The 17,817-nt window shown below is 34.2% G+C and overlaps 1 protein-coding gene across 5 annotated transcripts in view; it reads right to left on the bottom strand.

Annotated features, from left to right (window-relative positions):
* Positions 1-16,626, bottom strand: part of LOC110116547 (UPF0505 protein C16orf62 homolog) — a 98,606-nt gene extending 81,980 nt beyond the window's left edge. For 2 of the 5 annotated variants that reach the window (XM_028699436.1, XM_028699428.1), the window contains exons 1-6: positions 16,378-16,626; positions 9,111-9,158; positions 8,219-8,428; positions 7,882-7,912; positions 7,568-7,752; positions 6,044-6,203 (exon numbers count right to left, since the gene is read on the bottom strand). In XM_028699436.1, the coding sequence (XP_028555269.1) occupies positions 6,044-6,203; positions 7,568-7,752; positions 7,882-7,912; positions 8,219-8,428; positions 9,111-9,158; positions 16,378-16,488 (745 nt within the window). In that variant the 5' untranslated portion in view covers positions 16,489-16,626. The remainder of the gene's footprint in view (positions 1-6,043; positions 6,204-7,567; positions 7,753-7,881; positions 7,913-8,218; positions 8,429-9,110; positions 9,159-16,377) is intronic. The other 3 variants (XM_028699430.1, XM_028699434.1, XM_028699432.1) reach the window with 3 other exon arrangements.
* Between the last annotated feature and the right edge of the window lie 1,191 nt (positions 16,627-17,817).

Here is a 17,817-nt window from a genome sequence, read left to right on the forward strand (position 1 = left end):
TAGATTCCTCATAATGTGGATGAGGGATAAGGACACCAATGTCAATTACAGACTCATCCTCATAAAGCCTGAGATGTAACTCAAAAATCAACGGATGAAGGTTCTTTAACTCCAGTCGCAATGAGCCATCTTTGTCTTATGACAAAGAACCTCCTATGCTTTTTGACAAAACCATCAAGGCATCACAAGCCTCACTTGCCCTTCTGCAGCCAAGAACTGAAACTTCTCAAGCTCGAGTTAAAGACGAATAACCTCAGCCTCCTTCATACAAAATACTATTCATACTAGTCAATAGCTCGCTGCAAATACCAAAAAGATCTTCAGCTAAACTTCTTTGCGCAAGGACTCCTCACAAATGCTTTTCTCCTGCCCTCAGTCATTTTTAGCTAAACATACTCGAAGTTACATTCAACCAAATTCTTTTATGAATGATTTTGATTATCATGATGTGAGAATTATAGGTCCAAAACATACTTGGTGTAACAACAAAGGTGGGAATGCTTGAATCTGGGAAAGAATAGACGGGTGTTTACTCAACTCTAAAGCTTTGGAATTGGTTCCACAAGCAGCTAACAGGCATTTGGCTCAGGTGGCATCTGACCACTGTCCAATTGTAATTCAGATTTTTAATAAAGAATTTCAGAAAACCAAAATTCTAAGGTTTCAAGATGTATGGCTGTCGTACCCCGTTTCTTTTGCTGTGGTGCAGAAAGCTTGAAGCAAGCTAATTGGAGGTGATCCTATGGAGAGGTTGAATAAGAAATTTCATAGGGTGTTAAGGGCTCTATTCTTTTGGAGTAGAGCTAAACATCAAAATCTTTTGGTGTTAAAGGAGAAGCTCAAAAATGAGGTGGCTGAACTGCAAACCGTGGAAATGAATGCTGAAGGCGGTGCAGATGATATCCATTTGTTATTCAAAGCTAAAGTACATGATCTAAATGTCACTCTTGCTCGTTTAAACACTTGGTGGAAACAAAGAGTGAAGGTTAAATGGTTGGAGGAAGGCGACATCAACTCAAAATTTTTTCATGCTTTTGCTAATGGTAGGAGAAATGGGAATTTTATAAAACAAGTGAAAAATGAAGTTGGTAAGATGGTGGTAGATCAAAATGCTATAGAAGAAACATTCCTCAATTTCTTTTCTCAAAAGTGGAGGGAGAGGAGCTGTGTGCTAACTGAGTGGCCGAAGCCTATCCATTCCTTAAGTCTGGAAGATACAAATCTTTTGAATGCTAATTATTCCTTTGAGGAGTTTGAAAAGGTAATTATGAGCCTCGGGAAGAATATTTCGTCTGGTGTGGATGGCATTTCATATTCCTTCATCAAAGCATATTGGAAACTAATTGGGCAAGATGTCTGGAAGGCTTTTTCTCATTTCATTTCTTCGGGCACTATGAGCTCTAAGTGGAAAGAAACACTTGTGGTTCTTATTCCTAAGGTTCAAAATCCGGTAGATCCTTCTCTCTTTCATCCTATAAGCTTATGTTTGTCTATTTATAAAATTATTGCAAAATTTTTATTAAATAGACTAGCTATAGTGATCAATAAACTGATTTCGAAGACCCAAGCAGCATTTTTAAAAGGAAGATCCTTTTCCGAACATGTCCTTTTGGTTCAAGAATTATTTCATAAATTTAGATTTTCTAAACCTAAAAAAGGAATGGTGGCTGAAAAAATAGATATGGAACAAGCCTATGATAGTATGTCTTGGACTTCTTTGAAGCAAGTGTTGGCTTATTTTGGTTTTCCATTGGGTTTTTCAAATCTTTTGATGGAATGCGTGATAGATCCTAAATTCTATATCCTTTTCAATGGCACTAAATCGAAGTGGATTGAAGCAAAAAACGGATTTACACAAGGATGTCCGCTATCTCCTTATTTATTTATATTGTGCTCCCAACTTTTATCAAATAGTTTTTGCATAATAGTAAGGATTTGGGCATCAAGGTAGTTGCCTCAGCTCCTAAGATTTCTCACTTACTATGCGCGGATGATGTGTTGTTGTCCTCTGAAGCTAAATCAATGTATTTGAAAAAGTTAAAGAGGATTATTTCTGATTATTGCAATTGGACCGGACAATCAGTAAATTTAAATAAATCTTCACTAGTCTTTGGGAAATCGGTTGGTCGAGCCAAGAGAAGGATCATTTCAAAAATATTCAATTATAAGGAATCAAATGAACTGAAATACTTGGGTATCAAATTATGCATGAGAAGGCTGGTTTCCTCAGATTATCTTTTTATTCTAAAGAAAGCGGCTAGTAGAATGAATGGATGGGGAAACAAGTTTTTCTCATTACTTGGGAGGCTTGTTTTGATAAAATCAGTGATGCTTGCTATTCCGGTTTTTTATGTTTCTCATTCACTGGTTCCTCTTAGCATTTTGAAAAAATTGGAGATGATGTGTAGAGATTTTATTTGGAATAAACCTGGAAATGTTCGAAGTGTGCATTATGTAGCTTGGGATGTCCTTTGCAAACCTTGGGAAGGAGGAGGAAGGGGGATTCACTCAACTGTATCTATGGCTGGGCCACTAAGGGCTAAATTTGCTTGGGAATTCATTAATGGTTCTGATTCATTGCTTTATAGAACATTAAGAGCAAATATGGGAATAATATTTGGAACGGAGATTGGAAAAGGAACTCCTCTTCCACTTGGAGAATTTTGTTGAAAGGAGCTCAATCTCTCCGGCCTTTGATTAAATGGAAGATAGCTACTGGTTCTTCTATTGATACTTTAAGAGATGTGTGGCTTCTTAATAGGAGTCTTTCAATGTAGCCTACATTTATTAATTTCATGGAGGAGGATTTTCCTTCTCTTGAGTATTTCATTAAAGAAGGAGAATGGGATCAAGGGGAGCTTATTAAGTTTTTTGGAACTGATCTGATGGAGCTGATTTTACAAGTGCAGGTCGTAAAGGAGGAGGCAGTTGATACTATGGAGCTCATGTTCAAGTTTTCGGGCAAATCATTGGCTTCTATGGCTATGAAGGCGAATGTCCCTGTTTCTATTGAAAGCTTTAAGTGGAAATGGTTGAAATTAATCAAGTTGTCTCCACGAGTTGAATGTTTTTTGTGGAGATTGTTAAACAATGCTATTCCAACGTGTGACTTTCTTATGTTTAGAAGATTACTGCAGGTTAATAGCTGTCCGAGGGGTTGTATTGCAGCAGAGAGTATAGAACATGTTGTGGTATTCTATGAAAAGCTTATCCAACAGATAGACTTGCTCAATATGTGGGGATTCAAATTGCAAAAGTAATCTTCTTTCTCGGATTGTATAAGGAAGCTGAAGCTGCTAACAAATTCCAATCCTTTTATGCCAAATATTTATTGTTCTGCTGTTTATTTTTCTTGGAAAAATAAGAATAACGCATACATGGTAGCAAAGAGCTCGGAGTGGGGTATATGGCTTCAAGAGCTATTGGTATTGCTCTTTCTTCATCAAGTTGTAATATCTTCTCGGACCACTGGGGTGTTAATCAGCTTTTGAAGCTGTCAATTTCTTCTTGGCACCCTCCTCCACCCGATTGGATTTAATGCAACTTTGATGCGGCACTTTTAAACTCAAATGAAGCTGGAATTGCTGGAATTTTTAGAGATCATAAGGGCAGATTTCTTCTTGCTTTTAGGTTCAAATACATTCATTGAGACATGGGTTTTTTGGAGTTATTGGCTATCCGGGCATTGAAGAATGTTGTTCTTCAAGATTGGAATTTTGGGGCGAAAGGGATTATTATTGAAGGAGACAACTATAATGTCATTAAGTATCTACAAAATTCTTTGAACAAAGCTTCTATAAATGGGACAATAACTCGGTTGAAGACTTGTCATTCTTGAAGGATGTTGGGAATTTTTTATTTCATTTTGCTCATAGGGAATGTAATAAATTAGCCGATTTATGTGCTAATTTTGCTTTATTAGGAGATTTTTTGGGAAGATCTAAATTGTAATAAGATTCCTCCTTATTTTCTTTCTTTGCTTGAGGATTGTGATAGGTTATCTATCACAAACTAGTTTGTAATAGCTTATTTTCTTAATGCTATTGGAAATTTCAAAAAAAAAAAAAATACATTCAACCAAGAGAAGCCAGAGCAAAGAAACCTAGAAGAATCACCACAAATAAACATAAGCACCAATGATATGACTCGAAAGAACTCTAACTTCAATCATACCATTATGGTACTTGCCATACTGAGGGCATAGATTAGTAAGCTGCCATCAAGCACTAACAGCCTTCTCCATCTACATAAGTTCTTCTCTTGAAGGAAGAATGGTTGGAACACAAGAATATTTACGTAACTATATTTAGCGGTTCAAGTAGCACTCAACAGACTGATGATAATGATAAGAATCAAGTAGAATGTTTTTGAACATTAAGACAAGTGTGGTTATCGAAATGGAAAAAGTGAAAGAAAGGAAAACATAAAATATCAATCAAAAGCCTTCAGTGGAACACATACATTGATTCACACTAAGGGTGCGTTGCGTTTGGGACGGCGGCACAGTTGCTTTGCTTTATATAAAATTATTAAATTGTCGTTTGGGGGATTGCGGCAGAACGACGTCAGAAAAAGTTTCGCGGCACATACCTGCTCTCGCGACCTTTCCCATGTCCCGCGGTCTGCCTGCTTTCCGCGGAAAAATGACTTAAATCTCCGCCGCGACCTTCCAAATGTTCGCGGCCACCATGTCCGCCTGCGAGATCACAGCTCTCCCTCGGTTTCTTGGTCGTTGTATCCCCCTTTCTTGGCGTCCTTCGGTGGTAGATGAAGCGGAATCAAATCGCCGGGCAAAAGCACAGCACCGGAACGTGAGCACTCACTGGATCATCATCGGCGGAGGAAGGACTGACGGAGACGAAGAGCTGCGACAGAGAGGAGATGCGCATCAGCGACAGAGCCAACAGGATTAGGGTCGTGAAACAGCTCGAGTCTTCTCCTTCGCTTGCTCGGGAACTTGGGAAGAACTTTGTGCTCGAATTCCTCATCTTCTGCGACGATGTATGGATTCGAAGCGATGACGTTCAATATCCATGAAGGCTACCTTGAGGCCATCGTGCGCGGTTACCGATCTGTTCTCCTCACTGCCGCCGACTACAATAATCTCTGCCAGTGCGAAACCCTTGAGGACATCAAGATGCATCTCTCAGCCATCGAGTACGGGCCATATCTTCAGAACGGTGAGCTTCGCTTCGCTTCTTTCACTATGATTCTGTCTCTACTCCAAACCCTACCCATTCTCTCTCTCTCTCTCTCTCTCTCTCTCTCTCTCTCTCTCTCTCTCTCTCTCTTTCTTTGTTATAGTTCGCACTTCATTGTCTTTGTGTTGTTCTTATTTAAGATTTTAGGAATCGCTCGTTTGGATTTCAGCCTTTCTGTTTCATTGTCCATGTTTTTCTGGTTGTTAATTATGATGCTTTCATCCATGAGAAACTACTGTGTGAATTCTTTCGATTTTTATTCTAAAAGGTGAGATTTTTCCCCCTCTGCTTCACTGCCATCTCTACACGTCGCACGTTTTCCTTCCCATCTCTGGAGAACCAAGAAACAAGGTAAGGAATTCCCGATTTAATTTTCTGTTTAGTTTTCCTGATACTTTTTTTATGAAATTGGTAGATTTGAGTACCGACCTAGATGTTGATGTGTTGAGCTGCTCGGTGGATCTAATGGTTCTTCGTGATCTAACATTGAATCGATCAGTTCTTCTATTAGCGTATTATATTTTTTGAAAAACATTGACATTTACATCATTTTTTTCATCTCAGTATGTAAGGGTATAAAGGAAATTTATTCCCATACAGCTGCAGCACAGCAACTTAACAGTTATACTTCTCAAACAAAATATACTGCTTTATGTACAGCAATTTCTAAAATTTACTTTCTATACAATAACTTTGCAACCTACTTTACCGACAGCTGCAGCCGTCCCAAACGCACTTCAGCATTAGAAGAAGCAATGCAAACTAAACTAACTCAAATATCAATAAGAAGATGGAAAAATCTGGGAAGGACCTCATAGAATATAAAGTTACATGAAACAGACCTGGCAAAGAACATATAAAAGTACCGTCATCAGAATATTCAGCCTTCTTTTTAATTCGTTCCCACACCAAATCACCAAACATATCCATTACGTCTATGACTAACAAGAACAAGGTCGGATAGAACTGCAAAACTGATGTGTCAATTAGAAGCCTCGAAACCTGCAGAAGTGTATGACGAAACAATTAAAAGTCAAGCATCATAACATGCAATTCCTTAAATGCTCATTCGGGGCACCAAAAAAAATCCAATTCCCAAGTCACGTTTGATTATATTGGAGAGGACAAGAAAATTAATAACAACTAATTTAAAAAAAAAATAATTATTATTAAATAACTGATTGTGATTTTGATCATATTTCTTGGGAGCTACACATACAGAAGCAGAATGGAGGTCAAATGCTCAACCAATAAGCAAAAGTTCAGAACTTGCAACAATAAACATAGGAGAACATTTGCATAACCTATCTTCATAAACACAAAAAGATGGATACCGCGCATCAAAACAACATAATAAATTAGCTTGAGCTTTAACTTGTATAACAACAGTCAATCTTGAACTTGTCGATTTAGGAGCCTCTAGTTCACCTGACTTGTCGATTCACTATCATGTCAATTCACCCAAAGCAGCAGAGAGCGTTGTTAGTTCACTTGAAGCATAAGAAAAAGCTAACGTCATGTCAAAACATATATCTGGATCTCTTGTAACCCTCACTCATGGTCTCTCAATTTTCCTCACTCTAGGCCTCTAGATTTATCAAAACTTTATCCTTTCAACCATTCTCGCACGCAGCCTCACACAAACAATCAAATTCTCGACTCTAATATGGATGCAACCCTCAACAATGAGTAGTGACTCTTGACCTCACGAAGTGTTCTTGATTTTCAAGTTTTCTTTCCACACTTTTGCCTTTATATCTTTGATTATGCCTCCATCTTTCAAATTATTAGATTCTTTGATTTCCATTTCGATGGTATTAGATTGTTACATATGGTTGATTCTAACGCAAGGAGGAAAGACCTCACATGGAAGTGCACAAAATAAATTTGATGAGGTAATCTTAAAATTCCTAAAATTTATTTAATTAAGATATTACTAATAATGTTTTGTTGATTTCTATGCATAATACAACTTCTTAGGAGTTGAATGTTCACTTCTAAAGGTCAAATTAGGTATGTACATTGTTTTTTTTTTTAGATAAATTTTCAGCACATCTATTAAATAATCTACATTTTATTATTATTATTGAATGTATCATTATATTTATATGATGTGATTTTGGTTAATTAAATCAGTTTTATATGCAGAGAATATATGTATATACAATAGACAAATCATGAGCACTTTAATTGACAAAAATGTTGCTTCACTTTGAACTTTACGCATTGAAGAAAAAATAAAACCTTCTTCATCAAACAGCAATTTGCACTTTAAGACACTAAAAAGAAATGGTAACAATAAATTCAACATAAACATTTGACTTTTAAGCATGATTAATGCAATATGCATGAAAAAAGGGTCCAGCCTTAATTGATAGCTTCAATGCTTTTATACGATCATCAGCATTCCATGCCCGACCAATTTCTGCTTTAAGCTCTTGTAATCGTGAGACATACTCTTGTTGTGTGATCACCTTCTTCTCCTCTTTTATCATCATTTCAGGATCTTCCAATTCTTCAATGTGCACATCTGCTAAAGACTTGTTATGCTCTGAATAAACAAATAAGAAATTGGTGGTGGTTCAGAAATATCATTAATATTAAGCAACTAACATTTTAGTAGAAATGAACAAATTCATACGAGAAGTATTATATGAACCTAATAATTACACCAGCATACCTTTGTTGTTCCTTGACACAATATCAAATGCCTGCAAAGGAAACAGGCAAGAAGAATCACCACCATACAAAACAATAATCAGCAGATACGCATCCTCCAGCTAATTAACAGAAAAATCTATTTATCCTATCATTCGATGGGTAAATAACGGCATCAAGTATCAGGTTATTTATAAAGCCAAAATACATCATATTCAACCTAATAGACCATACAAATACTAAGAAAATGACCATGGAGCTCCTATTTCCACCTAGTATCAGCACATCAAAAATACACCGATAAAACTGCATAATATCAGGTTATGCCAGCAACTAGTTTGCTAGATTGAGAAACTCACCGATGGTATCGTTATCATATTACTATAAGAGAATTTCTGCGACAGAGCCTTGGTAAAAACAGCCCATTCTTTTGCTGAAAACTGACCCACTTCTTTAGAAAGACTTCTTCTGGAAGTATCATCAAATATTTGCACATTAGAAGAGGGATCTGCGACATGGGCTCTCAATGGGTCTTCAAAATCAACCTTTTCATCACGGGTAGCATCAATCTTTCATATATGAAATCATAAGAAGTCAGACAGCATTCCATATACAAAGAATCATATAAAGGACAAAACTCAGTCATCCAGAATTGAGTTAACAACTTTTAGACTGTACTAACAACAATAACCTCCTAACAAGCATTTTGGGTGAAGTGCATCTAGGATCACACATTTCCTGACTGATTGCTTCTAGGTCCACAATTTTCTGAAAATAAGCATATAGGTCCCTTAGATGGTTTTGTCACATTAAACGGAGGCCTTCCGATGACCCGGTTAGGAAAGTTGAGGTATTAAATTCGACTTATGTTAAGAAAGATAGAGGTAGACCTAAATAGACTTGGTTAGAAAATATTAGAAATGATCTTTCTTTATTATATTTAAATGAGAATTTGACTTTTAACCGGACACAATGGCAAAAAAGGATTCATGTAGCCGACCCCACATAATGGGACAAAGGCTTGATGTTGCAACCCAATTTGCATTTGGTCCCGTAATAGTGGAAATGCTAGCTATGTCATTTACATAAATTGAGAGGATTAGAGAGCATGGTGTTGTCCAGCGTAAGATAAAATCCAAGGCAACTAAAAACAGAGAAGAATTACCTTACAACATCAACTATCCTCCCTTACCATGCTCCTAATTCTTTGTCTTTCAAAAATCAACAGTAACACCAACCAAGGGCCTTTACCTTGCTATGAGATCTATCCCTTGAGACGGATGAAGCCACTCCCTTATCCTAGAGAAGAAAAGAGGTATAGGCAATTTCATGATTACATCAATTTAAAGGAAAGGTATTAAATCCAAATGGATCCTTAAATACGAACAGAAATGCAAGCTGGGTTGAAAGATCCATAAGCTTAGTTCTAGAAAACTGGTGGACTCTACTCTAATGACTTCCAAGTATATGGACCTAGATACAATTCACCCGCTATTTGCTTACACATAAAAAAGAAAGCGAATTCATATTGGTAGCAAAGAATGATTATTGATAGCAAAGAATGATGGATGTGATTGTTACATACGCAAAAGCAACAATAGAAGCGAATGATAAGTAAATGCGTCCTTGAAACGCATCTAAAGTAACCAACTCAAGAACTTCGATATAAGAAATTTATGTGCCCTGTTTGTAATCGCTTACAGAATTACGATGTTTCCTCAATTTATTTTTGTTTTACTTCTTTTTTTCTTTTTATGTATTTTTATTTTAGTATTAACAACTTTAGCAGCATGAAAATAAATTCACAATCATAGCCATCGGAATGGTTTTTTCAATTTATTTTGAAATAAAGTCAGCCTAGCGAGAGATAAAAGAATGGAACTGGCTTCCCAGCAATGAGATTTCACTTTCCTTTGTGCAGCTTTTTTTTTTATGATTTGTCAAATTGCTCCCTTGATGTGAAAACTTTGAAGATCTGATTTGTTAACCTTTCAGAAAGCCGCTTGACTTATGTTAAATATAGCAAATAACTGGGCCAGTTAGACAAATATAATTTAAGGAAGAGAAGTTCAAATGATACCAATATCATATTATTAAGATGAAGTAATGGTTTTCTTGTACATTTATATTAAAAATTAAAAGAGTACTCCTAAAGTTTCAAAATTCATTAAATATGATTCAAGTCTAATCTTTAACTATAAATTTTACATAATGGGTGCAGGAAAGGAGCCATAACTCCTGCATTTCAAAACTAATATATTTTGATTTAACTAATGAAATGAGCCTATGCATACTGTCAGAAGCCAGGATTAAGCAGAAAATTATGCACATTGTCGATACAGTAGTTTGTTTTATTAAATGGCGTCATTGATTCTGTTTATGCCAGATAACATATGACATTATGACTAGAATTATGTTTATCACTGTCAATTTAAAAAATATTGTTTGTCTTAACTGAACCAATATGCTAGACAGCCGGGTTTCACAATCTTCATAATAAAGTTAGTAATATTAGCTGTTCATATTATATAACCACACAAATCTAATTTCCCAGGGAACTGTCAATCCTTAGTCTGCAAAAAATACCAATGTAATGCCAATAAGACAAGTTACTCAGAGGAGATTCCTGAAGTTAGTGCTAACAAACCAAACTAAAAACTTAAGTGCATAAATCGAGGCCTATAATTAACATTGTATTCAAATGTGGTTTAACATGCAAGCCTATTTTGTTACAACTATGAACTGAATAAATGAATTTTAGTTGGAAAAAACACAGCATCAGCCTTGTTACAATTTTGTAAAATTTATCTTGCACATTCTTCATTTTAATTGCCCAGCCTTAACTTTAAAAATGATACTCTCATATGGATCCTTATTCTCTAAGTTCTATATAATATTCTTCTATATAATTGACCCATAACATTTAAATTAGACCTGTCAAAAACGGGTCACGGGTCGGGTTCGGGTCCAACCCGAAATTGACCCGACACTGTTCAACCCGACCCGACCCGACCCGTTTTAATAGTATTGATTGATAATTGTTAATATCATAAACACTAATTTGTATATAAAAACCCCGTGTTTTCTAATAAGTCTAAACCCTCTATCTTCAAAACATATTATCCAACTTTCTATCTTTTCATATTTTATGAGTATTAGAACTATAACAACAACATCAAGCCTTTATCCCACTACGTGAAATCGGCTACATTAATCCCTTTTTTTTACATTTGTGTCATGTTATGAGTCAAATTCTCATTTAAATTTAATAAAGAAATGTCATTTCTAATATTTTCTAACCAAGTCTTTTTAGGTATACCTCTACATCTATCTCTTTTAATACAAGTCAAATCTAATATATCTATTTTCCTAATCGGAACATCAGAAGGCCAACGTTTTATATGGTCGAACCATCTAAGGCAACTCTCTCTAATCTTATCTGCATTAGAGCTACTCCAACCTTTTCACGTATATGCTTGGTTCGCATCCTATCTCTATGAGTAAAGCTACTCATCCACCTGAGCATCCTCATCTATGCAACACTTAACTTAATTTTATGCTTCTCTTTTAATGGCCAACATTCTGCGCCATAGAGCATTGCAGGTCTTACACCATCTTATAGGATTTTCCCTTAAATTTGAGGGGTACTTTCTATCACACAACAGGCTCGATGTATTCCTCCATTTCAACCATCCAACTTGAAATTCTACAAATAATATTCTCATCTATTTCACCATCATTCTGGACAATATATCCGAGATATCTAAAATGAGTACTCTTATTAAGGACTTGATTGCCCAAAGTCACAATCCCTGTGATGACTGGTTCATTCAACCGATTCGGTTGAACCGACCGAACCCCCTCCTTATTAAATCATGAAAAGCAGATCACGTAACTTTCTTGTTTTCGCGACAGAGAGCAGCTGGGCGGACCGAGCGTAGGAGCCAACGTCCGTTTTCGTATGAAGAAGGTTCGTTTTGCTATTTTGGGTGGAATGTTGTGATTAGAGATGAAATTCGACAACTCCTTTTCTATTTTTATCATTAAAGAAGTGGAATTTAGGAAGAAGTGAGAGGAATCGTCAAGAGGGAGAAGGATGGAAGTTTGTAAAATTTTTCTTCCCTTTTTTGTATAAATTGTCTTGGTTTATTTCATCTAAACCTAGATATACTTTTCATAGAAGAAAAAGAAAAGAATTGAAGGCAAGGGAAGGATTTTGGGAAAGGAAGAAGAATTTAGAGATTCCCAATTGTAAGTGATCTTTCTATGATATAGTTTTTATTAAATTGTTGTAATTAACCATTTCTTATATAAATTATATTGTATGGATTTAATGAATTAGAAAGGAGTAAATCAATAGTAGGAGTTGGATTCTTCAAGGAATTTAACAAGAACGAAATTTGAGACTGAGGTATGAATCACTTAAATAGATGTTATTGAGAAGTTTGATAAAATTAATTATATGTAACTTTCTTTATTGTGTATCTCCTTAGGTGGTGACAAAATCAAAGACTTAGAAGATTCAAAGTGGGTATTTGTGAAATTTCTTTTATTGTACATTTTTTGTTTGCCTTGAAAGGAGCAAGTATTCAATTGCTTAAAGCTTATGATATATATATAATGTTAGAAAACTATTATACGAAATAAATTTTTGTACAAGTATGGATATGTGAAAGAAGACGTATATGAGATAAGAAAGTATATATATATATATATATATATATGAACGAACAAGACATGAGAAAGAAACGAGAAGTGAAAATGAAAGGCATACATATACTTATATACATAAGAATATAAATAAATAAATGTTTAAGAAATGATATAAATATAATTGAGAAAAAGGGAAAAGGACAATGTTATACATGCAAAGTTTACAGGAGTTCACCCCCGTATTGAAAAGTTTCATAAGCCAAGAAATTATTTTATCTCCTCAACATTTCTACACTTCTGTTGGAATATCATCTTCCACTCTTCATTTATTTAAAGCCTCTTTAACTTCGGTTTTACATATTTGGCCCTAAGGCCCTCCTTAGTATCTAATCTATTATATAAATCATTAAAAGCTAAATTCTTTGCATCGCATATTGCTTTCTTAAACTCCTTATGAGCTTTTTTTATATTTCCTAATTTTTAGAATTCTTACATCAAAACAAATTTTTATAACAAAGTTTATTATTTTTTATCTTTTCTTGCACATTTTGATTCGACCACCAATTGTTTATACGATTAGAAGCTTTTTCTTTTGATACTTTAAATGCATCCTTTGCAACATTTTTAATATCATTACGTATTTTTTCCCACAACATTAACTTTCTAATGTACAATCATAATCTTAAAATTATTTTTTAGTGTTATTTAAATGCCCCCATCTAATCCTAGATAATATTTTATTTTATTTTTCATATTATCTTAAAGTCTAAAACAAATAAGCAATGCTGAGGACATAAACATTCACTTGAAATAACTTTTCAATCTTGGCAATCTAAACAATTTATTTTTCTTATAAGAAAATAATCAATCTGAGTATTATTATATTTATTCTTATAAGTGATAAAATACTCCTCTTTTTTCTTAAATATGATATAAGCAATTATTAGGAATGACCTTTCTTTATTATATTTAAACGAGAATTTGACTTTTAATAGGACACAATGGAGGAAAAGGATTCATGTAGCCATCCCCACGTAGTGGGATCAATGTTTAAAATTGCATATTCAGGTATTGAGGCGTTTTCATTCGTGAGGCGAGGCGTAAGCCTCAAGGCGTTTTGAGGCGTAAGCCTCAAAATCAAAAGATTGCGTAAACATAAAATGATAAAATTTTTATATACTAATAAGTGAATAATATAAAACATAAAAAAGCATAAGATATGAAGTGAAATCAAAATATCCCAATAATAAGACAACATGAAATATAGTTCAACTCAAAATTCTATCTTTCCCAAATCCCAGTATTCTTTTCATTAACATATATTCAAATTTCCAAAAATAAATAGCAATGACATATCACATAAGAACTTATAAGTCATCAGCACTGTCATCACTAAAGGATTCTTCAATTGAATCATCATTATGATGAACTGCTCTCTCCCCTTTCTCCTCTCCTATAGATTCCAATGTCGGGCATTTTCTTCAAGATTTATGTAAGTTTTAATATATATGGCGTGAGGCGGGCCTCAACCAAGTTGAGGCGCAAGCCTCATAAAAAAAACTCGAGGCGTAAGCATCGAGGCATTTTTTACTGGAATTGCGCAAAGGCGGGCCTCAAGGCGAGCCTAATATTGCGCAATTTTAAACCATGAGTGGAATAAAGGCTTGATGTTGTTGTTGTTGTTATTGTTGTTGTTGTTGTTGCATGATGTAAGCAATTATAAAATCATAAGCCACAGAAAAATATAATATAGTCCTATCACTTTCATTAATCTCTCTAAGCATATAACCACCATGAATGCTTTTAAAATCTTCTACCCTATTACTAATATGTCCATTTAAATCTCCTTCAATAAAAACATTTTCTTCAAGAGATATCTTTTGTATTAATTCTTCTAAGCTAATCTAAAATTTTAATTTTGAACACATATCTAAATCTAATTGAGGAGTATAAGCACTTATGATATTAATAATCTTAGCATCAAAACAATCTATAAAGATATAATTCTATCTTCAATTTTATTAATTTCTATCACATTATTCTTCAAATTCTTTATATATAATCACACCAATCTCATTTCTAGTATGAATCATACATGAATATCATAGTTTAAATCTTAAATTATGAATCTTCTTAGTCTTCCCTCCAACCCATTTAATTTCTTGAATGCATATAATATTTATCTTCCTATGAATCATAATATCTATTAATTATATTAATTTGCCTGTAAGAGAACCTATATTTCATTAATTTGTATTAGTAGAACTATGTCATATGAAAATTGAGCACACCAAAAAACATTAATTACAATATCCTTTGTCAGCAACTCCATAGAAAATAAAAGAAATATGTGGAATTAATATTAAACCTTGATATATGGCATCCTAAAAAACTCTTTCCTACTTCTCACCACAATAATATTAGGTCCCTGTCACATCAGTTTTGGGGAACACCCTAGCATTAACAAGACTCAAATTAAATTTTATTTCATTAGTTTTGGCATTAGTTTACAATTGATTTTCAATCTAACATCAAACTTTAATCTTTCTCATCCAAAGTTTAGATATGGGACCACCAATAATGTTTTAAATTGTAATCTAATTAGTACAAATTAGATTAATTATTACTTAATTAAAGTGATAATATGGTATTCTTAAACACCATGCATTTTTCATCATGATCATTAATCTTATCCCAGTTATTAAGGATTGATTTTATGAATCATAATTCTACATCTTTGATCTACTCATTTTCCTTCAACATAAATTTTACCTGACAATCGAATATGTACATTTTATGCTTTTTTGTTGTATATATCCAAACTACCTAACTGTATTTTTTGTTACCTTATTTGCAATAAATGATATTCCCACTGCCCAAACCACCTTTTTTTTACCAACACTCAAATTCATAAAACATGATCTTCTAAATAAAATTTGATAATATTCTCCTTTAAAATTTTCATGATAGTATCATACTGTATAATACATTTAAGATGCCTCTAATTATTAACTACAAGTATTAATAATTCCATAATATCAACATTATTTTGTAATATAATAGATCCAAGATACTTCAACTTATTGCATCTAAGTATTCAATTTATCTTCTAGTAACATCGACTAATAATTACTAATGTCATTCACATTAAAATTGTACATTTACATATCATTGTAAATTAATCAGTTAAAGCAAACTAGTTATATCAATTGCTAATGCACTATTTATGAAGAGAACAGTAAGTTCATAAAATAAAATATAGTATTAATTTAATCATTCAAACAATTGGCATTAATATCACAGTAGCTTTTTTATCAAACAACTTCAACTCATGCAGCATTTTAAAAAGGGCTTTTTACATAGATACCACATAACAAAAGATCAAACATCTAAATTTAATATTAGATATGTAAATACATAAAAACTATGCAGAATGTATGTAAATCCATCCCTTAACGATAATCATAACAGTGATTTCACGAAACAGTTATCTGGTTAGTCGACATCAAAGCGCATAACAACATTGCTAAATTAGCGCCATAAAAACAAACTAATAACACTGCCCCCTCTTTGCAACGCCTATTTCTAGAATCATTCATGCCTTCCACTCACCAGGAAACATGTTTCCGAAGTTAATCACGACTGACTTAATGCTAATAGTTTTCCAGTGTAACTTTAAAGAAGTTGATCGCTTTTACCAAGCTGTAGAGAAAATAATAGAGCATTTATGTTTATCTAGGGCATTTCATCGTCACTTAAGGTTTCTGCCGCGATTAATGAAAAGATGAACGAGGTTTCCGAAAGAAAGCCATGACGATCTATTAGATTCAACGATGAATCTGAAGGGCGAGACAATTAAGCAGACCTGAACCGCCGCTATAGCGCGAATGGCAGTGAGAGGATGATCCTGAACTGGCGTACGAGGAAGCGAGAAGATTGAGTCATCAGCGAGGTAATCCCGGCGCCTGAACTCCATGTTGCAATGAAAACGGAGTGGTCTCCGTGATCGACCGGACGCTGCTATCGCAGTTGAAAAAATTGTAATTTGGTATGAACTATGCTACAGAAAGGCTGGCCTAGTCGACGGATGGATCCCATTGAATCAGTTGTTGTAATTGAGCTATATAAGGTTTTTTTTTTTTTTTTTAATGATGAGAACCGTCTGCTGTCACATTCATCGAGAACGTTTGATGGTCTGTAAACTCTAATCGGCCTACCAGACCACCAACGTTATATAAGAGATGTTTGATTGGAATCAAAGTGAAAGTAAAATAAAATAGAGTAAATGTAGGGGATGTTTGGCATCGGATTTATAGCGGGATTTAAGTCCGATTAAGCTAAATCCAGCCAAACAATTTTTGTGCGCGTATTAAATCACAGGATTCCATAAATCCTGAATTTACGGCTTAAATTTGGGGTTTATTGAATCCCTCGAGTAGTTGGATTTAACGGGATTTAAGTTGGAGCAGAAAACTTACCCCTGACCCAGGTGTCTTCAACTATAGTTTCGCCCTATTTTTGCAAACGAATGGAGACATTCATCTTCCAGCCTCAACATCACGAATTCTTCTTCTCCTCTTCGTTAATGTGCTTCGTTGTATCCGCCTAAAGCAACAGATAGTCAACCTTTTTCATTTGTTGTGTAGATCACAATCCGCTAGTGGAGAGCTTTTTTTTACCTCAAAGCCTAATGTATGCCTTGGAGTAGCGCGGACCTGGAACCTAGCTTTTCTTCACATTTTTCATGAAAACTTCTATTATTTTGGGAACAACGGACAATAATAACTAGATTGTTAATTATTATTTTTTTTGGGGAAAATTGTTAAAATTTTTGTATGGGCTAATTTGATTGCTTGTACATAGAGAACATGTATTAAAATATTTTATTTTGTTTTCACTATATTGTGTGATACGAAATTATTACATTTTAGATGTCCTTAAGGTATTTGAAGAGTTTGCAGTACTATTAATTTCAAATAACTGATGCTATTAAAAACACCGTTTTGTGGATAATTTTTTTTTTGCCGCAATGAATTTTTCCCTTTTTTTGGGTGTGATGCAATGAGATGCTTGTACCTGATTGGAAACTATACCTTTCATGTTACAAAAACCTAAAAATCAAAATAGTTGAATATATTGAATTTTCATTGTTAGCATCCCTTCTCAAAATGAATGTAGTGATAAAGTAATTATTGTTAGATTACCTCGAGCATTGTTATTTAATTTTTTGGCAGTAAAATGATTATGATAAATTAATTCAGAATGAAGCGAAAGTTTAACACCAAGGTTGGCAAAGAAAACTTTG

Source organism: Dendrobium catenatum, unplaced genomic scaffold, assembly GCF_001605985.2.
Source record: "Dendrobium catenatum unplaced genomic scaffold, ASM160598v2 fragScaff_scaffold_133, whole genome shotgun sequence".
In the NCBI taxonomy this organism is placed as follows: domain Eukaryota; kingdom Viridiplantae; phylum Streptophyta; class Magnoliopsida; order Asparagales; family Orchidaceae; genus Dendrobium; species Dendrobium catenatum.